We start from the raw sequence: 26860 nt of genomic DNA on the forward strand, positions 1-26860 counted from the left end.
TATCTGTTCTGACACAGGGATCGTTCCCTTTGCCCAAATCACGCTGGCAGCCTAGCACCGTCCAATATATACCCCATAGATCGGTGAATGGGCACATGGGAGGCAGATGCAATTTAATGTGAGTAGGGGGGATGTGATACTACTTCACTGGGGAAAAAAGACAGAAGAGTGCGCACTCAGTGGAAACACTGATCCCTTTAAACCCAAGAGCTATATTTAACTCCTTCTTGAAAACATACAATGTTTTGGCCTCAACTGCTTTCTGTGGTAACGAATTCCACAGGCTCACCACTCTCTGGGTGAGGTAATTTCTCCTCATCTCAGTCCTGAAAGGTTTACCCCGTTTCCTTAGACTATGACCCCTGGTTCTGGACTCCCCCACCATCGGGAACATCCTTCCTACATATAGAGAGTAAAGGGGTAGTAAGAGGAGGGGTGGGGCTGATTCGCGACCATATAGGAGATCTATGCATGGTCTAGAGGACATGGCTGAGGTACGAAATGAGTACTTTGCATCTGTCTTTACCAAGGAAGAAGATGCTGCCAAAGTCATAGTGAAGGAGGAGGTAATTGAGACACTGGATGGACTAAAATTGAAAAAGAGGAGGTATTAGAAAGTCGAGCTGTTCTAAAAGTCGATGAGTCACCAGAACTGGATAGGATGCACCCGAGGATGCTGAGGGAAGGGTGGAAATTACAGAGGCACTGGCCATAATCTTCCAATCCTCCTTAGATGCAGGGTGGTGCCAGAAGACAGGAGAAAATGCAAATGTAACGCCATTGTTGAAAAAAGAATTTAATGATAAACCCAGCAACTGCAGGCCAGTCAGTTTAACCTTGGTGGGAGGAAAGCTTTTAGACACAATAATCTGAGACAAAATAAATAGTCACTTGGACAAGTTTGAATTAATTAAGGAAAGCCACCACTGATTTATTAAAGGCAAATCATTTTAACTAACTTGCTTGAGTTTTTTAATGAGGTAACAGAGAGGTTTGATGAGGGTAATACGCTTGATGTGGTGTACATAGACTAACAAAAGGCATTTGATAAAATGCCACATAGCAGGCTTGTCAGCAACGTTCAAGCCCATGGAATAAAAGAGACAGTGGCAGCAAGGATACAAAGTTGGCTAAGTGACAGGAAACAGAGAGTAGTGGTGAACAATTGGTTTTTCAGACTGGAGGACGGTATATAGTGGGAATCCCGAAGGGTTGGTATTAGGATCATTGCTTTTCTTCAAATGTATTAATGATTTAGACTTTAATGTGCAGGACACAACTAAAAAATTTGCAGATGACAAAAAACTTGGATGTTTTGTGAACTGGGAGCATGTTAGTGATAGACTTCAAGGGGACATAGCTTGGTGGAATGGGCGAACACATGGCAGATGAGATTTAATGTAGAAAAATGTGAAGTGATACATTTTGGTAGGTAGAACAAGGAGAGGCGGTACAATTCTAAAGTGGGTACAGGAACAGAGGGACCTGGGGGTACATGTGCACAAATCATTGAAGGTGGCAGGGCAGGCTGAGAAAGTGGTTAAAAAGGCATATGGGATCCTGGCTTTATAAATCGAGGCATAGAGTACAAAATCAAGGAAGTTATGATGAACCTTTATAAAACATTGGTTTGGCCTAAAGTGGAATATTGTGTCCAATTTTGAACACCACACTTCAGGAAGGATGAGAAGGCTTTAGGGAGGTTTACAAGAACAGTTCCAGGGATGAGGGAATTCAGCTAGGAGGATAAGTTGGCAGGCAGTGAATAGTGGGGTGCCGCAAGGATCAGTGCTGGGACCTCAGCTATTTACACCCTATGTTAATGACTTGGATGAAGAAACAGAGAGTAATGTATCTAGGTTTGCTGATGATACAAAGTTCGGTGGAAAGGTAAGCTGCGGGGAGGATATAGAGAGGCTACAAAGAGATATAGAGAGGTTAATTGAGTGGGCAACAAGATGTTAAATGGGGTATAATGTAGGGAAGTTTGAAGTTGCTCACTTTGGTAGTAAATATAGAAAAGCAGAATATTTTTTAAAAGGTGTGAAACTGGTCTTCTTCTTCCTCTTCTTCCTCTTCTTCTTCTTCTTCTTCTTCTTCTTCTTCTTCTTCTTCTTCTTCTTCCTCTTCCTTATCTCGAGAGACAATGGGTAAGCGCCAGGAGGTGGTCAGTGGTTTGTGAAGCAGTGCCTGGAGTGGCTACCAAGTCCAATTCCAGAGTGACAGACTCTTCCACAGGTGCTGCAGATAAAATTGGTTGTCGGGGCTGTTACACAGTTGTCTCTCCCCTTGCGCCTCTGTCTTTTTTCCTGCCAACTGCTAAGTCTCTTCGACTCGCCACACTTTAGCCCCGCCTTTATGGCTGCCCGCCAGCTCTGGCGATCACTGGCAACTGACTCCCACGACTTGTGATCAATATCACAGGATTTCATGTCGCGTTTGCAGACGTCTTTAAAGCGGAGACATGGACGGCCGGTGGGTCTGATACCAGTGACGAGATCGCTGTACAATGTGTCCTTGGAAATCCTTACATCTTCCATGCGGCTCACATGGCCAAGCCATCTCAAGCACCGCTGGCTCAGTAGGGTGTATACGCTGGGGATGTTGGCCGCCTCAGGGACTTCTATGTTGGAGATACGGTCCTGCCACCTGATGCCAAGGATTCCCCGGAGGCAGCGAAGATGGAATGAATTGAGACGTCGCTGTTGGCTGACATACATTGTCCAGGCCTCGCTGCCGTAGGGCAAGGTACTGAGGACACAGGCTTGATACACTCGGACTTCTGTGTTCCGTGTCAGTGCGCCATTTTCCCACACACTCTCAGCCAGTCTTGACATAGCAGTGGACGCCTTTCCCATGCGCTTGTTGATTTCTGCATCGAGAGACAGGTTACTGGTGATAGTTGAGCCTAGGTAGGTGAACTTTTGAACCACTTCCAGAGCGTGGGTGCTGATCTTGATGGATGGAGCATTTCTGACGTCCTGTCCCATGATGTTCGTTTTCTTGAGGCTGATGGTTAGGCCAAATTCGTTGCAGGCAGTCGCAACCCTGTCGCTGAGTCTCTGCAGACACTCTTCAGTGTGAGATGTTAATGCAGCATCGTCAGCAAAGAGGAGTTCCCTGATGAGGACTTTCCGTACTTTGGTCTTCGCTCTTAGACGGGCAAGGTTGAACAACCTGAATTCTGATCTTGTGTGGAAGAAAATTCCTTCTTCTGAAGACTTGGACGCACGTGAGAGCAACAGGGAGAAGAAGATCTCAAACAGTGTAGGTGCGAGAACACAGCCCTTTTTCATGCCACTCAGGATAGGAAAGGGGTCTGATGAGGCGCCGTTATGTTGAATTGTGCCTTTCATATTGTCGTGGAATGAGGTGATTATATTTAGTAGCTTTGGTGAAACTGGTAAGTATTGATATTCAGTGAAATTTGGGGGTACTTGTACAAGGAAGGCACAAAGTTAACATGCAGGTGCAGCAGGCTGTTAGGAAGGCAAATGGCATGTTGGCCTTTATTGCAAGGAGATTGGAGTACTGGAATAAAGAATTCTTACTAAAATTGTACAGGGTTTTGGTGAGACCACACCTGGAATGCTGTGTGCGGTTTTGGTCTCCACATTTAAGAAAGGATATATTTGCACTGGAGGCATTGCAGCGAAGATTTATTAATTGGTCCCTGGGATGAGGGGGTTGTCCTATGATGAGAGGCTGAGTAAATTGGGCCTATATTCTTTGGAGCTTAGAAGAATGAGAGGTGTTCTATTGAGACATACAAGATTCTGAAAGGGCTTGATAGGGTAGAAGCTGACAGATTGTTCCCTCTGGTCAGGGAATCTAGAACATGGGGACACAGTCTCAGGATAAGGGCCAATCATTCAGGACTGAGATGAGGAGAAATTACTACACTCAAAGGGTTGTGAATCTTTGGAATTCTCTACCCCAGAGAATGGTGGATGCTCCAGCATTGAATACATTTAAGGCTGGGATAGATAAATTTTTGGTCTCGCAGGGTATCAAAGGATATGGGGAGAGGGCAGGAAAGTGGAATTGAAGCCGAAGATCAGTCATCATTGTATTGAATGACGGAGGAGACTCTTTGGACCATATGGTCTACTTCTGTTCCTATATCTTGTGTTCTTGTGATAGATTGAAGAAGCTGGGGTTGTTCTCCTTCGAGAAGAGAAGATTGAGAGGAAATTTGATAGAAGTGTTGAAAATCATGAGGGGTTGAGACAGAGTAGATAGAGAGAAACTGTTCCCTTTGGTGGGGGTTGAGAACCAGAAGACACAGATTTAAGGTGATTGGCAAAAGAAGCAAAGGTGACTTGAGAAAACATTGTTTTAAGCAACGGGTGGTTAGGATCTGGAATACACTGCCTGAGTGTGTGGTGGAGGCAGATTCAACTGTGGCTCTCAAAAGGGAATTGGATAAGCACCTGAAGATAAAAAAAAATGCTGGGTTGCAGGGAAATGATGGGGGCGTGGGACTAGCTAACTTGCCAATGCAAAGAGCCAGTACAGATATGATGGGCCGAATGGCCTCTTCTGTGACCATTCTATGATTCTAAGCCTGCATTCTTAGAGTAGGGAATTCTGACAACATGCCTTTTATGATTTGAACCATCCAAGTTATGATTTTATTTTGTTGCTGTTCTTCCTGCTAGAGATTGCCAGACATGGCACAGTCATGTTTCGGAATTCATCAAAATCCACCTTCTTTAGGTAATATATGCTGTACTACTCACTAGCTCTGATGGCTCCCCTTTGTGTTTTAACTACAGATTTAAATGGGAGGAATGCACACAGTGTGAAAATTAAATCGTTGCTGAATTAACTTGCACATTCCAGATGAATAAGAAACTAACATTGCAAGGCAAGCCCCCCACCTGCCAAGACTGAGGAAAATTAATTTCGCCACATGAACATTGATTTTAAACTATTGATGGTGAAGAAAGAACTTGCTATAAAAACAATTGGAGACTTTGGCTGGAGAGAGACATAAGCATATCAACAGAGAAGTACTTCAAAGGACAAAGGAGCTATTCGCTTCTCCAATTTAATCCACCATGGACTTTTGATTACCAGACATTGAAGCATTCCAGGATAACTTCTTAGATGGCCGAATACACTGGTCAGGCCAGTTTAGTCAAATGACTGATTGTTGGAGTTTTTTGAATTTGAACTTCCATGAGGGAATTTGAAATAAGAAATCACTTTTCTCCTGGACTGAGAACACTTCTCTCCTGTCTGCTCTCATCTCGCTCTCACCAACTTTGGAAAGCATTGAAGACACATGAACCCCAATAGAGAAAAGTCTCCTACAGTGAACAAGATTTAAGAAGAATACTGGGCCCCAACAAAAAGTACGAGCTGTCTACAATCAAGGACTCTAGGGCGAGCTGGAAACACAGAAACAGTAACAAGAAACCCCCTTTTTGAGACTGCCACAAACCTCCTCATTTTTATTTTTTCTCCTGTTCTTTTCTGTCCCTATTTGCATATGTATTTCGCATGTGCATGCTAGCGTGGGTGCATTGTATAACCATAGGCGTTAACTGTATTAGAGTTTAAATTTAAGGTTTAATAAATTTCACTTTTCTCCTTTAAACTGAAGAAAGCCTGTTTATGCTCATTTCTTTGCCTAATAATTGGAAAGCTGTTATCAAGGATTCACAAAGGGGGAGCTCAAAACACAGTATGTTTAAAAATTAAACCCTGTTACAATAAGGCCAGGTAAAGGCTGAAAAGACCCCTAGACACCTTTCTCACCTGTCGCAACAACATGCAAATACAACCTTAACACCAGCTCCATTATTTAACATGCATTGGAAATAATTCCCTGGAGAGAGTTTCGGCATGTGGAGAAAAGGTCTAGAAACAGCAGAAACAAACTGGGAGCCAATAGATCAGTTCTCATTTCTCACCCAAAACTGCCTTGAGTTTTGTCAGTGCTCCTCCCAATTGGAAGAGGTAGGTCCACAAATATCCCCATCCTCAATGATGAGGAAAACCAGAACATCAGTGCAAAAGATAAGGCTGAAGAATTTGCAACAATTTTCAGCCAGAAATGCTGAGTGGATGATTCATCTCGGCCTCCTCCTGAAGTCCCCAGCATCACAGATGCCAGTCATCAGCCAATTTGATTCACTCCACGTGATATCAAGAAGGCTCTGGACACTGCAAAGGCTATGGACCCTAACAACATTCCAGCAATAGTACTGAAGACCTGTGCTCCAGAATTTGCTGCGCCCCTAGCCAAGCTATTCCAGTACAACTACAACACTGGCATCCACCCGGCAATGTGGAATATTGCCCAGGTATGTCCTGTACACAAAAAGCAGGACAAATCTAACCGGGCCAGTTACTGCTCCATCAGTCTACTCTCAATCAAGCTGTCATCAACAGTACCATCAAGCGGCACTTGCTCAGCAGTAACCTGCTCAGTGATGCTCAGTTTGGGGTCCGCCAGGGCTACTCAGCTCCTGACCTCATTACAGCCTTAGTTCAAGCATGGACAAAAGAATTGAACTCAAGAGGTGAGGTGAGAGTGACTGCCCTTGACATCAAGGCAGCATGTGACTGAGTATGGCATCAAGGACCCCTAGTAAAACTGAAGTCAATGGGAATCGAGGAAAACTGTCCGCTGGTTGGAGTCATACCTAGCACTAAGGAAGATGGTTGTGGTTGTTGGAGGTCAATCATCTAAGCTGCAGGACATCACTGCAGGAGTTCCTCAGGGTAATGTCCTCGGCCCAACATCTTCAGCTGCTTTCTCAATGAACTTCCTTCAAACATAAAGTGAGGAGTGGGGATGTTCGCTGATGATTGCATAATGTTCAGCATCATTCATAACCCCTGAGATACTGAAGCAACCCATGTCAATATGAAGCAAGACCCGAACAATATCCAGGCTTGGGCTGATAAGTGCTAGTAACATTCGCACCACACAATTCCCAGGCAATAACCATCTCCAATAAGAGAGAATGTAACTCTCTCCCCTTGACATTCAATAGAATTATAATGGCTGAATCCCCACTAATAACATCCTGGGTTTTATCATTGACCAGAAACTGAACTGGAGTAGCTATATAAGTACCATGGCTACAAGTGCAGGTGAGAGGCTCGGAATCCTGCAGCAAGTAACTTACCTCCTGACTCCCCAAAGCCTGTCCACCATCTACAAGGCATAAGTCAGGAGTGTGATGGAATACTGTCCACTTGCCTGGATGGGTGCAGCTCCAACAACACTCAAGAAGCTCGACACCATCCAGGACAAAGCAGCCCGCTTGAATGACACCCCATTCACAACATTTACTCCCTCCACCACCGACGCACAGTGGCAGCAGTGTGCATCATCTACAAGATGCACTGCAGCAATGCACAAAGGATCCTTAGACAGCAGCTTCCAAAGCACCGAGAAGGACAAGGGCAGCAGATGCATGGGAACACCACCACCTGCAGTTCTCCTCCAAACCACACATCATCCTGACTTGGAACTATATCACTGTTCCTTCACTGTCGCTGGGTCAAAATCCTGGAACTCCCTTCCTAACAGCACTGTGGGTGTACCTACCCCACATAGACTGCAGCGGTTCAAGAAGGCGGTTCACCACCACCTTCTCAAGGACAATTGAGGATGGGCAATAAATGCTGGCCTAGCCAGCAACGCCCACATCGCATCAACGAATAAAAAAAACTTTTCTGGAAAACCTAGGCTGTGAAGTATGGCTACTTGTGTGAAGCTGATCTGAGGAGGAGTGGGGGATGTCAGAGGGTGCATCATCACATCATTCCCCTGCACCCTCCACCAGTGCAGATTCTCTCACGTTGTCGGGTATTCATGCACACGTAGCTTTGGGATCACAATCTGGTGAACAGTGCAAAGACTCGCCCAAGCAGCTGGCGGAGGCTGTGACAACTGAGGTCACTGACACTCAGAGGACAGTGGGACACCAGGATGATGCTGAGCTTCAGGCTGATGACATGCCTCTGAAGTCATCAACAAGGCGGCAGATACTGGATCTGGCATGTGAGGTGCGTGAGCAAGTGTCAGAGGTTCCAGAGGCTATGCGCACCCATGCATGGATGATGAAGAAGTCCATCCAGGCCATGAGTGCAGCCATGTCTCTGGTGTATGCGCGTATGGCTTCCTCCATGGAGAGAGTGGAAACCCTCTTAGAGAGCCACATCCAGCATAGCACCCAGTGGATGCCTGAGATCAGTGTGGTCCTGCATGCCATTTCCACCTCCATGACCTCTATGGAGGAATGGATGGCCAGGGGGGGTGGAATTGGAGCGAGGCTCCTGCCGTCATTGCAGACTCCTCAGCTGAGCGAGGAGGGATGTGTGCCCTGAAATGGTAGAGGAGCAACTGCCTGCAGCATCTGGGGGTTCTTTTCAGGGTGCTCCTGGTGTGGCAGTGGATCCTTGTCCCCTGTCAGTGACACCAGTCCCTCGTGGAGCCGCGATGACAGTGGAGGCTCCTGCACCTGTGCAGGAGGCCCTCAGTATGCCTGCGCCCTCCAGGTCTCAGGAGGCCAGAGGATGACCGCTATGGTCATCGAAAACCATGGAGCACCAGGTTCAGCAGCCTGCCTCCACCTCAGCTGACAGCGCTGGGGTAGTACCACATATGAGCACATGTAAGCGATTTAAGAAGAACTGTACTTGGGGTTTCTTGTCAATGCATGCATGCAACCTTCCAGTGTTTGTGTTTTCCAATAAATGTGGAATGGTGCAAGGCAAAAGGAACCCTTTAATATTTTTGAAGATCGCTGGGCCTTTAAGAGTACCCTGGCTCCCTCAAAGGGTATGATGGGAGGACCACTCTGAGTGAGGTCAGTGCATTCTCCATGCCACTGTCTAATGTCTTTACAGAGGCATGTAAAGGGTAAGAGCAATCTTGGAAACAGCTGCAGGATCTGTTAGTAAGGATTATCTGAAATGTGCCTGTACTAGAGCGTCACAAACCTTCCTTGAGCGTATCTCATGGCGCCTTGTCTCTGGTCCCTCGGGTTCTTCTTCACTCAGCGCCTGGCCTGCATCTTCTTCTATATCCTCATCCTCAGAGGAGGCTTTGCACTCCAGGATGTCCTCAATGTTCAAAGCTTCTGCCTTCTGTAATACCAGGTTATGCAGAGTACAGCACACCACCATGATACACAAGCCTCTTGCTGGGGCACATTGAACATAAGAGCATAAGAAATAGGAGCAGGCATAGGCCATTCTGGCCCTTAAGCCTGCTCCGCCATTCAACAAGATCATGGCTGATCTGGTTGTGGCCTTAACTTCATTTTCCTGTGTGCTCCCCATAACCCTTGACTCCCTTGTCAATCAAAAGCTCAGCCTTGCCTTGAATATATTCCGCAGAAGGCCTATGGTTTGCTCAATGTAACTCTAGTTGTCTCATGGAAAGTGATGTATCTCTCCTCTGCATCTGTGCTTTGTTGTCGTGCAGAAGTCAGTAGCCATGCCTTCAGTGGGTATCCCTTATCACCCAGCACGCGGGAGGCTGGAAAAGGTCTGGCACCTGGGAATGTCTTAATATGTAGGCATCGTGGCTGCTTCCCAGGAACTGTGCACAAAGCTGAAGGATCCGTTTGTGGTTGTCGCAGACCAGTTGTACAGTGAGTGAGTGGAAGCCCTTCCTGTTGATGTAGGCTGCTGCCTGCTCTGTCGGAGCCTTGATGGTCACATGTGTGCAGGTGGTGACACCCTGCACCTGGAGGAATCCAGTGATGGCCCCAAACCCTCTAACCCTCTCAACCTGACTGCTAAGATTGGTGTGAAAGTGCACATACTGGCTGGCCCTCTTCAACATAACATTGGTGACCATCTTGATGCAGTGATGAGCTTCAGACTGGGAGATCCCACACATAACTCCAGAAGATCCCTGGAATGATCCTGAGGTATAGAAATTCAACACCACAGTAACCTTCAGTGCCATAGGCATGGGGTCTTGCCGGTCCTTATAGGGGTCAGCTCATACTCTATCTTGGCACACAGCTCTGTGATTGCCACTCTGGAGAGGCACAGTCTTTAGCAACACAGCTGCTCTGACATTTGTAGGAAGTTGAGCCTCTGACGGCAGACTCTCTCTTTAGGGTAACCTCTTCTGCATGCATGAAGCTGGTTGTGTGCCCCTCTGCACTCTTCTCTGGCATGACCCCTTCTAGTGGCCACCTGGGTGCTGCTGATCTGTTGCCTGTGGCTGCCACTCTCTCCCTTTCTGCTCCTCCTCACTGCCTGAGTGAATGAGGCCCATGGCAGATAGCTGCACTCAGTGCTCTGGGTCTCCCAACTCCCTTGCTCTGTACAGTCAAGTGCCATGTCCAAAATGCCAGACAAGTGGTATGCCCCCGTTGTGCTAGCAAGTTTGTCCCTGCTCCCGATTGCTACTTCTGTTGCCCATGTAGTTCCACCCATCCCTGCCAAGCCACGCTACTACTCACAATGACTGCCCATCTGGAGCCAACAGCGACCTCCCACTAATCCACCACCTCCTAATAACTGGCGAAGCTCTGATGCCCATTGTTCCCATGCGCCTATTGAAAAATTAAAAAAAACACTGGTAAAATAGGAGTGAATTGCCTGTTTAACAGGCTTAATTACCTTCCTGCCGCATTTCAGTGTGAGGTCCTTCTGTCAGTCCTGCCAACACTTGTAATATCCAGTTGTAGCATAACGATGTCAGGCTTCCCTGTCAACACTTTTGTCATGATATTATGAATCCTCTCACCTCCCAGCCCATCGCCAGATCACTGGTAAAATCCAACCCATTGAGTATGGAGTATTCTAAACATGTTTCTTCCTTTCTCTTCCCTTCTTTGTTACTTTAATTTGTAGACATGAACTTTCATAGAGAGAGAGAGTGCTGCAAGATTGTATTTTATGTTCAGGAATTAGAGTCTAATTATCAAATCTGATGTCTTCTCTGTTCTCTTAATGTTTTCATTTTATCTCTCTCATTTGTTACTAGCTTTATTTTCTGAGATAAACTGCAATTTTGGCACTTGTACTGTATGTTACAGGTTTAAATTCGCAAGAAACCCTTTCGATTAATTCGTCTTCCACAAAGTTAAGAAAAAAAAGTATTGTTTAAAAATTATTTTCAAAGTCTTAGTTTAGTTCAGAGTTGTAATGCCCATTTTTCCTGGGGTGGCTGGGGAGGTGGGGGGTTGGGGGATAGGGGGCGGCTGCTTTGCCCATATTCAACATGCACAAAATGCCTTACACCTGTATAAATTGATGCACACCCATACTTGGGGCAACCAAGTTATTGGCCAGGACAGTGGGAAGAACTCCCCTCCTGTTCTTCAGATAGTGCCATCTGACCTTGTATACTTCCTATGTAAGTACACTTCCTATGTAGGCTCACCCACTTGGAGAGCTGAAAACTAAAAAGCAGGAACAGAAACAGGAGTGTTCATTGAACTTAGGACCTTGTGGTTGTTATACAGCTTTTTGGGGTACCACAGAATACCAGGGTCCAATGGATGTAACCAGAGGCAATTGCATTGAACAGCTGGGAATGTCCCTTCCCTCATTACCATAACTTCTCCTCTCTGGGGAAGTCTTAAAAATACTGGGGCAATGTGTAGCAGAGAACTGGCAAAATTCTGCCCTCTCATTTTCCTGAACTTTGTGCCTGTGGAATCGACATTCCCTGGGAGAAAAGGTCATGAAACAGCCCCAAGATCTCTATTATTTGACTCTAGTGCTGTACAGAGTGAGTTTTGCACTGTCAGAGGTACTATCTTTCAGATAAGATGTTAAACCAAGGCCCCATCTGCCCTCTCAGGTAGACATACAAGATTAGACGGCACGATTTGAAGAACAGCAGGGGAGTTCTTCCCACTGTCCTGGCCAATATTTATCCTCAACCAACATCACTTAAAAACAGATTACCTGGTCATTGTCACATTGCTGTTTGTGGGACTTTACTGCTGTGTTTCCTACATTACAACAGTGACGACCTTCAGAAGTACTCCATTGACTGTAACGTGCTTTGGGATGTCCTGAGGTTGTGAAAGGTGCTATAACTGCAACTCAGATGCTCTACTGACATTGCATACTCAAGCAGTGTTGAACTTCAGCAAGGATGTAACTGGCCGACCGTGATCAATATATTGAAGTCAATGAAAAGAAAAATTGGGTGGGCTGTATAATGGGTGACTGATCTGCCACCACTTGTTTTGTTGAAATGGAACTTTACCCCAACAGGTTTCCCTTTGTAAAATCTTCACCACTGCTTGTGGAAAGGAGCATAAACTGGAAGGATAATCTCAGTGACATTTACTTATGGTTAGCACACATTCAAAGGTGTTCTGCCTGATGCAACTTATGACAGCTTTTTTTATTCATTCAAGAAGCTTCATCCATCTTCTAATGGAGAATATTTGAAGTATTTTTCAGCTCTTTATATTTTCTCATTGCCTTGGGAACCACATTTACACATGGAGTAGTATCCACAATTCTGAGGCTACATTGGTTTTTTGCATGGTGGTTGTCAGTTCTGAACACCTATTTTGTATAATTCCGCAATATAAGGAACTTTGATGCTTCCCTTAATTGTACCTACTCTAAGTAGTAAAGTGGCAAATTTTAGAAGAGTCTGCTGTATAACATGGAAAATTACTTTTTCTATGCAGTTCCGAGGGCAGCTTAATATTATTGACATTTTATTTGATGCATTTCCCAGGGTTTTGGAGTATACCTTTTTGGTTATATGTATGCACAGATTCATTATGATGTACATATTATATCACAACATGTAAAAACACATTATAAAATTAAAACACACAAAATATGCTACCCTGATGACTCAGTAATTTTATCTAGTGAATAGTTGAGCTAATGTAGATCAGGAAGGGTAAAGAGCCCATCATAATACATTCAGTCTACCACCCTTTGTCCAGCCAGGCATCAAAAGCAGCCAGCAAAAATATAGCCATCTTCCACCAGTTTCCAGGCACCACCAACAACTAGAAGTCAGCAAACAATAGCAGCCAGCTATCAGAAACATTCAATCCATAACCAGTCGCCAGCTACCAGACAGGAACCAATCATCCAGCAACAGCAACTAGCCAGAGCAGTCAGAGTGTAGCTTACTACCTGGACAAATCTGGAGGCCTTGTGAGTGAGGGGAAGAGAGAAAGGCAGGGAATTGCAGGTCTGAAGGAGAGTATGGGACCTTAATTTGTGGAAGATGTTGAAAAACTGACTGCAAAAATTGTAACTGCTACAATTGTACCGGCAATGCAGAAAACAGCCTGGTGAATAAACCAGAGTGCTTATTGTGAAGTAGAGAGAGTATACAGGTGCACCATCATAAGACTAGAAAAGTATCTTTAAAACAAGACTACTGACACGAATGCAGAATAAACAAGCCCTGTTCCCCTTCTCCGTAGTCTACGCACCTAGCCATCTAACCATGTGCCCCGCTCTTCCACCTCTCAACACTGTGTCCTTCCCTTATCCGAGCACTGCTCCCAGGCTTTTCACTCTCCCTTGTCCAAGAGCCTACCCAAATCTCAGTATGGCAGCCAATCAGTTCCACTTCACGCTCTGCCAAGAGCCACTGTTGCTACTGAGTCCTGTTGCTGCCAGTAAAAGCAGAAATAATAAAGAAAAACTTGCGTTCATATAGCACTTTCACAACCTCAGGACATCCCAAAACACTTTACAGCCAATAAGTACTTTTGAAGTATAGTCACTATTGTAATGTAGGAAACATGGCAGCCAATTTGCACAAAGCAAGCCCCCATAAACAGCAATGAGATAATGATCAGGCACAAAAACAAAATACTACAGATGCTGGAAATCTGAAATAAAAACTGAAAATGATGGAAAGTCAGTAGGCCAGGCAGCATCTGGGAAGAGAGAGAAAGAAGTAATCAGCTAGTTCTCGTGAAGGGTCATCGACCTGAAATGTTAACTCTGTTTCTTTCTCCACATTTGCTGCCAGACCTGCTGAGTATTTCCAGCATTTTTTTGTTTTTATTTCAGATTTTCAGTATTTTGCTTTTGTAATCAGATAATCTGCCCTAGTGATTGATGTTTGTTAAAGGATAGATATTGGCCAGGACAGCAGGGACAACTCCCCTGCTCTTTGAATAATGTTATGGGATATTTTATGTCCTCCTGCAACAGACAGGGCCTTGATTTAATATCTGATCCAAAAAACAGCATCTCCAACAGTACAGTACCCCCTCTATACTGCATTGGGAGTATCACTTTCAATTATGGGCTTAGGAGTGGGACTTGAACCCACAATCTCCTGACTCAAAGTCAAGAAAGCTACCACTGAGCCATGGCTGATGTGACCACATACTTTGGCCATGTTCGATCATATCTACCTTTATAATAACAGATACAGACTCAATAAGAGCCACAGTGGGGCTTTGGTAGGGGTGGGCAAGGCAGCTGTGACTCTGGTATTCTGGTAGCCAGTTAGTGAGAATATGTCACCTTTTCTGGCTCACCAGAAGTGAGTTTATGCTCATCAGCATAAGTTTAAATTTAGGTATACATTGTGTTCCACCTACATAACAGTGACTGGGCTTCAGTAATGCATTGGTTTCAGAAAGATTAGTACTCCTGCAATTGTTATTTGCTTCTGTCACTCAGTACTTTTGCTTCATATTTCCCAGCCTTACTGCAATCTCCTTGTGACTCCATGTGGTATATTTGAGTATCTGCCAAAAGTTAAAACCCTAAATGCAAATTCAGAATTATTTTAAGAAAGCAGAACTTTTTTTTTAACTTCAGATCAATTCCTGAGAATATGTTAGAGTGAATTACAAGAAGTGTTATGGGCTGCTGCTCATGAGGTGAGCAGAGTGTGGGTGTAGTCATTTGGTAAGTACATTTAATTGCAACTTTTTAGTGTTATAACTGTTAGCCACATCCCAACTGGATCTGCTGTACTCCTCCACCCACCATTGATTAATTGGTTGTCTATTAGTACTAAAATATGGTATCATTGTTCAGGCAGAGTCCATATTAATTATTTTAAAAGGAAATTAGATAGTTGCTTAAAACACAAATAATAAACACTATAGGGTGCCACCAGGAGAATGGAATGTGAGAAAATGACTTACATGGAGAAAAGCACTGGAGTAAACTTAATGGGCTGACTGGCCGATGGCTACGCTGTTTCAATGATTCTATGAATTGAAAGACAAGTTTATTCTTTATCATCATTTCATCATTTAGACCGTGTTCATCCACTGCAGGATAGTAGCCCTCCTCATGCCTTTCCCATTTTTCTCTATCCCTTGCTGTTCTCACCTATATGGTTTCTAAGTATGATATCATGTCATTGCGCCATCTTCTCAGACTCCCCTGTTTTTAGTCTTCTTGGCTACCACTCCATTAGCCTTTTTGTCCACCTGATATCAGTTCTTCGAGCAACCAACAGATCAGATCTAAGCTCTGCAGTCCTGCCACATCCAGTCATGAATGGTGGTGGACAATTAAACAACTAACTGGAGCTCCACAAATATCCCCATTCTCAATGATGGGGGAGCCCAGCGCATTTGCAGCAATCTTCAGTCAGAAATGCCAAGTGGATGTTCCATCTCGGCATCCTCCTGAAGATCCCAGCATTACAGATGCTAGTCTTCAGCCAATTCAATTCACTCCACGTGATATCAAGAAATGACTGAAGGCACTGGATACTGAAAAGGCTACTGGACCTGACAACATTCCGGCAATAGTACTGAAGACCTGTGCTCCAGAACTTGCTCCGCCCCTAGCCAAGTTGTTCCAGTACAACTACAACACTGGCATCTACCCTGCAATGTGGAAAATTTCCCAGGTATGTCCTGTACACAAAAAGCAGGACAAATCCAACCTGGCCAATTACCGCCCCATCAGTCTACTTTCGATCATCAGTAAAGTGATGGACAGTGTCATTGACAGTGCTATCAAGCGGCACTTGCTTAGTTCCTGACCTCATTACAACCTTGGTTCAAACATGGACAAAGAGTTGAATTCAAGAGGTGAGGTGAGAGTGACTGCCCTTGACATCAAGGCAACATTTGACCGGTATGGCATCAAGGACCCCTAGCAAAATTGGAGTCAATTGGAATCAGGAGGAAAACTCTCTGCTGGTTGGAACCATACATTGTGCAAAGAAAGATGGTTGTGCTTGTTGGAGGTCAATCATCTCAGCTGCAGGACATCACTGCAGGAGTTCCTCAAGGTAGTATCCTAGGCCCAACCATCTTCAGCTGCTTCATCAATGACCTTCCTTCAATCATAAGTTCAGAAGTGGGGATGTTCGCTGATGATTGCACAATGTTCAGCACCATTCGCGACTCCTCAGATATTGAAGCAGTCCATGTAGAAATGTAGCAAGACCTGGACAATATCCAGGCTTGGGGTAATAAGTGGCAAGTAACATTCACGCCACACAATTCCCAGGCAATGACATCTCAAACAAAAGAGAATCTAACCATCTCCCCTTGACATTCAATGGAATTACGATCGCTGAAACCCTACTATTAACATCCTGGGGACTACCATTGACCAGAAACTGTACTGGAGTAGCCATATCAATTCCAAAAGAAACTGCGCCAGTAGACCCTGGTAAGGTTACTGTGCTGGAAAGATCTTGAGAAGTACCTCACAAATAGATGTCCAAAAATATTGTTGTAAACTGCTAAAAATACCATCTTGTCTTGACAATGTGAATGAGCATCCTTTTGGAAATAGGAGCCTCCATCAGCATAATATTTATCAAAACTCTGCTCCAGACCCACTTTATAGCCTTAGTCCAAACATGGAGAAAAGAGCTGAGAGCGACTGCCCTTGACTTCAAGACAACATTTGACCGAGTGTAGCATCAAGGAGCCCTCACAAAATTGAATTGAATGGTAATCAAGAGAAAAGCTCTCCACTGGTTGGAGTCATACCTAGCAAATAGGAAGTTTTTTTAAATACATTTCATGGGATGCAGTTGTCGCTGGCAAGGCTAGCATTTGTTGCCCATCCCTAATTGCCCTTGAGAAGATGGTGAGCTGCCTTCTTGAACTGCTCAGTCTGTTTAGTGTGGGTATACCCACGGTGCTGTTAGGGAGAGTTCCAGGATTTTGATCCAGTGACAGTGGAGGAACGGCAATATATTTCCAAATCAGGATGGTGTATGACTTGGAGGGGAACTTGCAGGTGTTGGTTATCTGAGGCATCTGCTGCCCTTGTTCTTCTAGGTGGTAGAGGTCGTGGGTTTGGAAGGTACTGTTGAAGGAGGCACAGTGAGTTGTTGCAGTGCATTTTGTCTATGGTACACACTGCTGCCACTGCGCGTCAGTGGTGGAGGGAGTGAATGCTTAAGGTGGTGTACCCTCCTTATCTGTACAAGTGCCTGGCAAGGACTGACAAATGGTGGTGGATGGGGTGCTAGTCAAGCCGGCTGTTTTATCCTGGATGGTGTCGAGCTTCTTGAGTGTTGTTGGAGCTGCACTCAAGCAGGGAAGTGGAGAGTATTCCACTTGCACCGAAAGTATGCAGAGTAGGCAGATCATGATGTCAGTCAGCACGTAACACTGATTTGACATCAGCGGTGCCATTTTTTACCTGAACATTCCATCTAATGCCCTCTTTTAACATCCCACAGCTGAACACGTGTTCAGCAAGTGGAAGAAGTTCCCCTCACCAGCACTGTTGCAGATGAGCAACATCTGGTCTTGTCAATGACACATCTCACAAATTAATAAAAAAAATTAAAATGATCATCAACTACTCTCAGATTAGTTGATGATTGATTTCTGCTGGTTTCTGCTGAGTTAATAGAAGTATTTGGTGGTTTGTACTGTCATATTTAAAGTTGCTGAAATCGACAGGGACTGGTGTGACAAGTGGTGAAGCCTTGGTTCTTACTTCAAGGGTTCTTCCCAGACCAGCTCTGGCACAGGAAGACCCAGCTTCAGACTGTACCACCTCGACGGGTGGCAGCGGTCTTGGCTGGCTGGCTGGCAAGCAACAGTAAGGGCACTGGTAGAGTGGCAGTGGTGGGAGGATGAACGCTGTCACTCTGAGAGAGGACAGCAGCCATTGCCAATTCTCTGGGATGATGTCTCAGAAATCCTGATGATGTGTTAGGGGACTGATTGCTGTAATGCTGCAGGCCCCTTTGAACACTAGTATTCACAGCGATGAATACAGCAGGCTGAGCATTAATGAGCAGTCTGAGATTCCACTGCAGCACTCAGGTGTTGGGTGACCTGCTTGTGCTTCAGTGAGAAGCTGAGACATCAGCCATCAGACACTGCATCATGGTCGGGCCTGCAAGTGTTCTCGTGGAGTTGGCCATCACATCCACGCTGGAAAGGATGGGCTCCAAGCTCTGCACAAAACTCTGTGCCACGTTGATGCTGGACTCCTCCATGCTCCTTGACAATGAGCACAGGCATTCTGGCAGTCCTGTCTGTGCATCAAGCATTTCAGTGTGCATATCCAGAAGCCTTTTTCTGTAGACTGTCCCATTGTAGTCCTTACCTGAGTCCTCAGCAGCAAGACTTGTGTGCAGCCTTGCCCTCCAGTGAGCTGGCACCTTGTGAGATTGGTTTTATTTTCCAAAATTCCCTAGATTTGGGGAAGGTTCCATTAAATTGGAAAATAGTGAATGTAACTTCTTTATTCAAAAAGGGAGGGAGACAGAAAGCAGGAAACTACAGCCCAGTTAGCTTAACATCAGTCATAGGGAAAATATTAGAAGCTATTACTAAAGACGTTATAGCAGGGCACTTAGAAAAATTAAAGGTAATCAGGTAGAGTCAACATGGTTTTGTGAAAGGGATATCATGTTTATCCAATTTATTGGCGTTCTTTGAAGAAGTAATATATGCTGTGGATAAAGGGGAACCGGTGGATGTACTGTACTTGAGATTTCCAGAAGGCATTTGATAAGGTGCCACATCAAAGGTTATTGCAGAAAATAAAAGCTGATGGTGTAGGGGGTAACATATTGGCATAGATAGAAGACTGGCTAACTAACATTAAACAGAGAGTAGGCATAAATAGGTCATTTTCTGGTTGGCAAGATATAACGAGTGTTGTGCCATAGGGATCAATGCTGGGGCATCAACTTTTTACAATTTATATAAATGACTTGGGATGAAGAGAACAAAGGTATGGTTGCTAAATTTGCCGATGACACAAAGATAGGTCGGAAAGTAAGTTGTGAAGAGGACATAAGGAGGCTACAAAGGAATATAGATAGGTTAAGTGAGTGGGCAAAGATCTGGCAAATGGATTATAATGTGGGAACATGTGAAATTGTCCATTTTGGCAGGAAGAATAAAAAAGAAGCATATTATCTAAATGGTGAGAGATTGCAGAGCTCTGAGATGCAGAGGGATCTGGGTGTCCTCGTGCATGAATCGCAAAAGGTTAGTATGCAGGTACAGCAAGTAATTAGGAAAGCTAATAGAATGTTATTTTTCATTGCAAGGAGAATTGAATGCAAAAGTAGGGAGGTTATGCTACAGTTATACAGGGCATTGGTGAGACCACATCTGGAGTACTGTGTACAGTATTGGTCGCCTTATTTAGGGAAGATGTAAATGTGTTGGAAGCAGTTCAGAGAATGTTTACTAGGCTTATACCTGGAATGAGCGGATTGTCTTATGAGGAAAGTATGGGCTGGCTAGGCTTGTATCTGCTGGAGTTTAGAAGAGTAAGAGGTGACTTGATTGAAACATAAAATCCTGCGGGGTCTCGACAGGGTGGATTTGGAAAGGATGTGTCCTCTTGTGGGAGAATCTAGAACTAAGGGTCACTGTTTAAAAATAAGGGGTTGCCCATTTAAGACAGAGATGAGGAGAATTTTTTTTCTCTCATATGGTCATGAGTCTTTGGAACTCTCTTCCTCAAAAGGCAGAGTCCTTAAATATTTTTAAGGCAGAGGTAGATAGATTTTTGATAAACAAGGGGGTGAAAGGTTATTGGGGGTAGGCGGGAATGTGGAGTTGAGGTTACAATCAGATCAGCCGTGATCATGTTGAATGGCGGAGCAGGCTTGAGGGGCCGAGTGGCCTACTCCTGCTCCTAATTCGTATGTTTGTATGTTTGTCCCCTGCAGGACACTTGCACCCAGTGTCTTACCAGCTCTAAGCAATCATCTAAAATACACACTGTGTTTGTATCCACGTTGGCGGCTCCAAGTGTGGGAGTGAGTAACATTGTTTCTTTCTCATCACTGTCTTCCTGCTGTTCTTCCCTTTCTGTTTCTCCTTCTCTTCTACCTCTGCCTGGCTGGGTGGCAGTTCTTGGGTGTCTGAGTAGAGAAAGGCACAAGGGTAGGGATGGGGTGAGGCGGTGGGTGGGTGGTGTGGGGTGGTGGAAGGAAGAGGTGTATGATTACACCACCTGCAGCTTATAAATCAGAAGTGATTGTGGGATGAGGGGGAAGTGGGATGTGTGAAGGAAGATTAGGTATGAGGATCCGGTCATCTTCATTCTTTTCAGCCCTGCTTCTGACCAAGACCTCAATTATGGATGCTCCAATGATGGTGAGCATTGTCTTTTCCATGGATATGCAGGCTCAGCTGTCCCTCTCTGGTGAGCTCCTGGCTCTGATTGTGCACCACCTTGTCATGCAATCTTGTGGCTAACATAAAAGGGAATCCCAAAGGCATATAAACAGTAAACAAGTGGTAAAAGGAGGAGTAGGGCTGATCAGGGACCAAAAAGGGGATTTACAGATGGTGGCAGGGGGAATAGCTGAGGTGCTAAATAAATACTTTGCATCTGTATTTACTAAGGAAGAAGATGCTACCCAGGCCACAATAAAAAAGGAGGTAATTAATATGCTAAAATGATTTAAAATTGATAAGGAGGTGATATTAGATAAGCTGTCTATATCTAAAGTTATAAAGCATTAGGATCGGATAAGATGTATCCAAGGATTATGTGGGAAATAAGAGTGGAAATTGTGGAAGCACTGGCCATAATTTTTCAGTCTTCCTTAGACCCAGGGGTGGTGCCAGAGGACTGGAGAGTTACAAACTTTACACCCTTGTTCAAAACAGGGTGTAAAGATAAGCTCAGCAACTATAGGCCAGTCAGTTTAACTTCGCTGGTAGGGAAACTTCTAGAAACAATAATTCGGGACAAAATTAATTGTCATATGGATAAATGCGGGTTAATTAAGGAAAGCCAGCACAGATTTGTCAAGGGCAACTCCTGTTTAACTAACTTGCTGGAGTTTTTTGAAGAGATAACAGAGAGAGTTGATGAGGTCAATGCTATTGATGTGGTGTACATGGAATTTCAGAAGGCATTTGATACAATGCCACATTACAGACTTGTGAGCAAAGTTATAGCTCATGGAATAAAAGGGACAGTAGCAACATGGATATGAAATTGCCGAGTGACAGGAAACAGAGAGTAGAAGTTAATAATGTTTTTCAGGCTGGAGGACGGTTTGTAGTGGAGTTCCCCAGGAGTCCTTATAGGGGCCCTTGCTTTTCCTGATATATATTAATGACCTAGACCTTGGTGTAAAGGGCACAATTTCAAAATTTGCAGATGAAATGAAACTTGGAAGCATTGTGAACTGTGAGGAGGATAGTGTAGAACTTCAAAAGAAATAGACAAGTGGTTGGAATGAGTGGACAAGGGACGATGAAATTCAATGCAGGGAAATGTGAAGTGATATGTTGTGGTAGGAAGAAAATGGAGAGACAATATAAAATAAAGGATACAACTCTAAATTGGGTTCAGGAGCAGAGGGACCTGGGTTTATATGTGCATAAGTCATTGAAGCTGGCAGGACAGGTTGAGAGAGCGGTTAATAAAGCAAACAGTATCCTGGGCTTTATTAATAGGGTCATAGACTACAAGAGCAAGGAGGTTATATTGAACTTGTATAAGACATCAGTTCAACCTCAGCTGGAGTATTGCATTCAGTTCTGGGCTCTACACTTAAGGAAAGATGTGAAAGCATTGGAGAGAGTACAGAAAAGATTCACAAGAATGTTTCCAGGGATCAAGAACTGCAGTTATGAAGATAGACTGGAGAAGTTGGGACTATTTTCCTTAGAAAAGACAAGGCTGAGATGTGACTTGATAGAGGTATTCATAATTATGAGGTGTTTGGACAGAGTAGATAGAGAGAAACTGTTCCCATTTGTGAAAGGATCAAGAACAAGAGGGCACAGATTTAAAGTAATTGGCAAAAGAAGCAAAAGCGACATGAAGAAAAAGTTTTTCATGCAGAGAGTGGTTAAGGTCTGGAACGCGCTGCCTGAGAGCATGGTGGGGGCAGGTTCAATTGAAGCATTCAGAAGCAATTGAATTGGATAATTATCTGAAAAGGAAGAATGTGCAGGGTTACGGGGAAAAGACGGGGAATGGCACTGGATGAGTTACTCATTTGGAAAGCCGATGCAGACACAATGGGCCGAATGCGCTCCTTCTGTGCTGTAACAATTCTGTGATTCTGTTTGGCTGACATGGCTGTTGTGGCTGAATAGCTGGCCTAGTGTGCAAGCTGTGAAACAGGAGTGTGTGGCTTGCAGCAGTGCTACGTTAGTGAGGATGAATGTTAGGTATGAGCCCTAATTGATAGAGATTGTTTCTAGGTGAGTGATTGGTGAGTGTGGTGCATTGAGCAGTGGCTGAGGCTAGTGGTGTAGCTGGCAGGATATGACATTTGAAGATACATTCACTGATCTTGACTATCGTGTGAGGTAATCGAATTTCTTTCGATGCTGCATCCAAGCCCTTGAGTGGGGTGACACTCCTGGCATTGACCACCACAGCAATCTGCTCCCACTGCTTCTGAGAAGTTGCAGGGCCTCCTGTCCCCCTGTGATAGATGACAGTTTTCCCCCTCTGCACCTCCTTGACCAAGGCCTCTAGTGCAGTGTCAGAAAATCTTCGAACTGGGTCTGTGCCATGCTGTGCTATCATTCAGTGTTTTTCTTGCTCACATTCTCTTCTGTAACCAGTTCCACTAACTCCGTTTTAAGAGGTGCAGGCTTGGTTTTAAGTAGCGTAGGCTAGCTTTAAATGTCGCTAGCCTGTCAGGCTTGTAGCCGTTCAACAGAGCACTTAGCACTGGCTGCATGCAGGAACTGTTTAAAAGAGCTGGCAGCACGAAGTTTGCATGCTGCCCACATCAGAAGCAACAGACATGGGTTAATTGTGCTTTGCAATCCCTGCATCTGTTTTTGGGCCTTATTAAATTTCACTGTCAATGTTTGTCAGCATCACATGTGTGAACTAAAAATGTATGAAATTGTCCAGTCCAGGGAAACAAAATTTCACTTGATTGTTGCAGTCTAAGGGTTAAATTGCTCCAGTCTTGATCCTATCAGAGGTGAGGAAGCTGATACAGATTAGTACTGGTGTTATTGACTTGAATTTTCTTTGGAATTCCCACTAACCCCTAATTCATCTGAATGAGGAAACTGAACAGTTTCCTGTTACTTACAGGATCCTGCAAAAACATGCTTTGAAAAACATGTTCAAATGATGAAAATCAGTTTGCTTCTTTAAAAAAAAATCATGGTTGCACACGGGAAGAACTAACCTTAAATCCACAAAACTCAAAAGAAAGGAAATAACTCACTGACCAGATCTGCTTTTGTCGAGTGAATCATTAAATAATAAATATAAAGAGGGATTGTATGTGTACACAGTGACAGGTAATGGGTAGTTGCAGAATATTGGTCAGCTCACTTTAGTCCCTCTTGTTCTAGGCCCTGAAACTCCAATTCAAGGCAGATAGTTGGTGGGTTGTCCGCCTGTGGCTGGATTTTGGGGCTCGATCCAATTCAACCAGGATTCTACCCTGTTTCTTCCACCTAATCATTTTTTAATAGGAGGCATGAATGCATCTTCTTCCTTCATATCCTATGTCAACAGGGGGGAGGGGGAGGTACGGGGGTGGTGAAACGGTGTGTGTTCATGTCTGGGAGGTTAACAGGGAATTCCACCTAATCCACCCTTAAAGGCCTATGGGGAATTCTTACCAGCTGGTGTGAGGGCTTTACAAAACTCTCAACCATTACTAGCAAAAGGTAGTCAGTCAATCTCAAGGGAAATTTATTGATCCATTGAAAGCCAAAAAAATTACCACAAAGATATTGGCCCTGTTAGGGCCTTCTGTCCTCTGCCAGCACAGTATTATGCTGGTCTAACATTCTAACCATTAGTTTGGAGCCAGCCCCACTGAAATGTCTTTATTGTCCCCACATATTTATGTGATCCCAGTTACTGTAATTTAGGTCATGGTATCGTCCTGTCCACCAAGGGAGATTTGGGGAGTGGCCTAGAGAAGTATTGTACTGTTACTGTTCAATAGTGTTATGCTGTAGTGGCCTACTTTTCTCTATTACTGCAGCTATAGCCTTTGGAACCAGAATAGCCAGTTACAGATAACATGTTAAGACTCTTTATGACTGATTTTAGTGCCAAGTACTCAGTTATCTGTGCCCAGTTTCATACACAAATGTATTCTGGACAGCAAAGGTAGGCAGAATTAGTTCCACACAAATTTCTGATTGGTCTGCGTTGGAAGGCATGAATGGCTTTTGGAGTGTTTGGGCTTGTATTGTGACATTCTCTTTTAAATCTCTTCTTTAAAAAAATTAACATGTAATTTCCCCTACCACCAATTGTGTCATCCTTAAAAGACATTTAAGCTTGTATTTCATGCTTGAATAATTATGCAAATGAGCTGTCTGGGGCAGTCAAAACCTGCACCTTCTGACTCAGGCAGCAAGTTACCACATAGTGAAAGGCTCACCCTGTGACTAGTGAGGTCAGTAAAGTTTTTTGACACTACAGGTGATCCTTAGGGGAATGGATATCCCACACATAAAATTATGATATATAATTACTACATTTTGGTCTCTCGAATTTATTTATTTACAATATGTAATTCATGGCATTTGTTTTCTAGGGCTTATTCATTTGGAAATTAAACATCTTGGACGGTGGCAGAGCAGTTGACAACTCAGGAAGCATTTCCACCTTTAACGTCTAACTACAAGCAATTTGACCCCAAACCAAGATTTATAAGAAACAGCACCATGTCATGTGGCCACATGCTTGCTGCTTTATGTGTAGACAGTATTCCCTGGCAAGATTACTATCTATTTCGAATTAAACATGATATTGTGCTAGTTGCATACAAATTCTTGCACCATATGAAATTCCTTTTAACATCATTTTACCATTTGTTCATTAATTTTAAACAGTTAACACTTCACTTAAAATAATGGATAAGGAATTTTATGTTAGTATGTTAATACACAGCATAAAAACAATGCCATTGAGAATTCATTTACTACTGAAATGTAAAATTGAATGAGGTGGCATTGGTTCTCTGTTTTCCATGCTTAACAAATATTGGAAAGATAGGATTTTGTTGTGGACTCACAAGCTATACATGTTTGAATTATATTTGAATTTACTTTCACAAATATATATGGCTTTAATTTCATGTGACTATACTTGATTATTAATTCACATAATATCACAGCTTTTCACATGATTGTGTCTTGCCTCATATTTAATTCAGTAAGCTGAAATATGAACTTTTATTATTCTGGCAGTTGGATTATATATATATAAAAAATTACAATTTAATGCAGGAAAGACACTTCTGCTATGTAACCTTTTTAACTTTAATCACTTCAAATCTTGTTCAAGTTGCCTCTTTTTTATTGTTATGTCTAATATACAAAAAGAGAAAGCTTTGAGTGTTTGATATCAACTTTGCAAAACTGCACTGTGAGCTGGATGTACTTGTCGAAAAATCATGTGAACTCATTTCATCTATAATCTCCTATAACGGGCAGCCCTCCCCACGAGGAACATGCATTCATATCTTTAGACTATTGGGCTAATATTAACAAATGGACATACACCTGATAGTTTGTATATTTTGTCAATACGCTTTATAAGCCCAAATTTAGATGCCAAGGAGGCAGCCTTCTGCAATCCTCTGCATATGCCATTTTGTAACTCATTGCTGAGAAATCTGCAGCAGAGGCTCTATTATTTCCCTCTCTTCCTGGGAGTAGATTTTACTTCATAGTTTAATTCGGTTTTATATCCATTCTTGGGATGTGAGCATTGCTGGAAATGCCAGCATTTATTGCCCATGCCTTGTTGTCCTGGAATGGTTTGCGAGGCCATTTTAGAGGGCTGTTAAAAGTCAACCACATTGGTGTGGAACTGAAGTCACAAATAGGCCAAACCAGGTAAAGATAGCAGGTTTTCTCCCTTAAAGGGCATAAGTAAACCAAATCTGTTTTTACAACAATCCAACAGCATCATGGTTATTCCATGGCAAATCTACATTGGTGCATGGAGACTCAATGGATCTCGTAAGCCTGTGCACCCAGTTTGCAGCACGCTACATTTCATAGCAAAGAAATTCTGTAGGCAAAAGGAGTCGGCAAAACTATATTTCAATATCATAATCATGGTAATCAGGTTCGATGGCAAATTTCAAAATCTTACAGTGACCTTACCCCACTATTCATCTTGCACATATAAAATCTACACATGATTAATCCACTAGCCTGGCTTGTTGAAATGGATTCTTGGAACTGTATTTGTGTTGAAAAAAGTTGATTCTAAATTTGAGAATATGTTGTTTTGAAGAAGCACTGATGTTGAATTGCATATAAACATTTTTATATAAGACTTTTGCACTGTACCTTGCTGCTTTAATTGAGGTTACAACAAACAAAGTACTGAGGATGGAAATTATTTGACTGGATTCCTTCATAATTAATGGCCTAGAACACTGGCTGCATTTAGAACATCCCAATTTTGCACAGGGGCCTTAAACAGAAGTTTTGCCCCATATTTGAATATGCAAAGAGCTTGTTTCAGG

General features: G+C 43.6%; 1 protein-coding gene across 2 annotated transcripts in view; it reads left to right on the forward strand.

The window, feature by feature from the left end:
• zgc:113337 (uncharacterized protein LOC503741 homolog) overlaps positions 1–26636 on the forward strand; it is a 73896-nt gene extending 47260 nt beyond the window's left edge. Inside the window, exon 5 of one of the 2 annotated variants that reach the window (XM_068040600.1) lies at positions 24914–26636. In XM_068040600.1, coding sequence (XP_067896701.1) covers positions 24914–24935 — 22 coding nt within the window. In that variant the 3' untranslated portion in view covers positions 24936–26636. Of the gene's footprint in view, positions 1–4778; positions 5559–24913 lie in introns of those variants that run through there. The other variant, XM_068040599.1, reaches the window with a different exon arrangement.
• The last annotated feature ends 224 nt before the right edge of the window (positions 26637–26860 follow it).

The sequence above is a fragment of the Heterodontus francisci genome, chromosome 10 (genome assembly GCF_036365525.1).
Source record: "Heterodontus francisci isolate sHetFra1 chromosome 10, sHetFra1.hap1, whole genome shotgun sequence".
NCBI lineage: Eukaryota > Metazoa > Chordata > Chondrichthyes > Heterodontiformes > Heterodontidae > Heterodontus > Heterodontus francisci.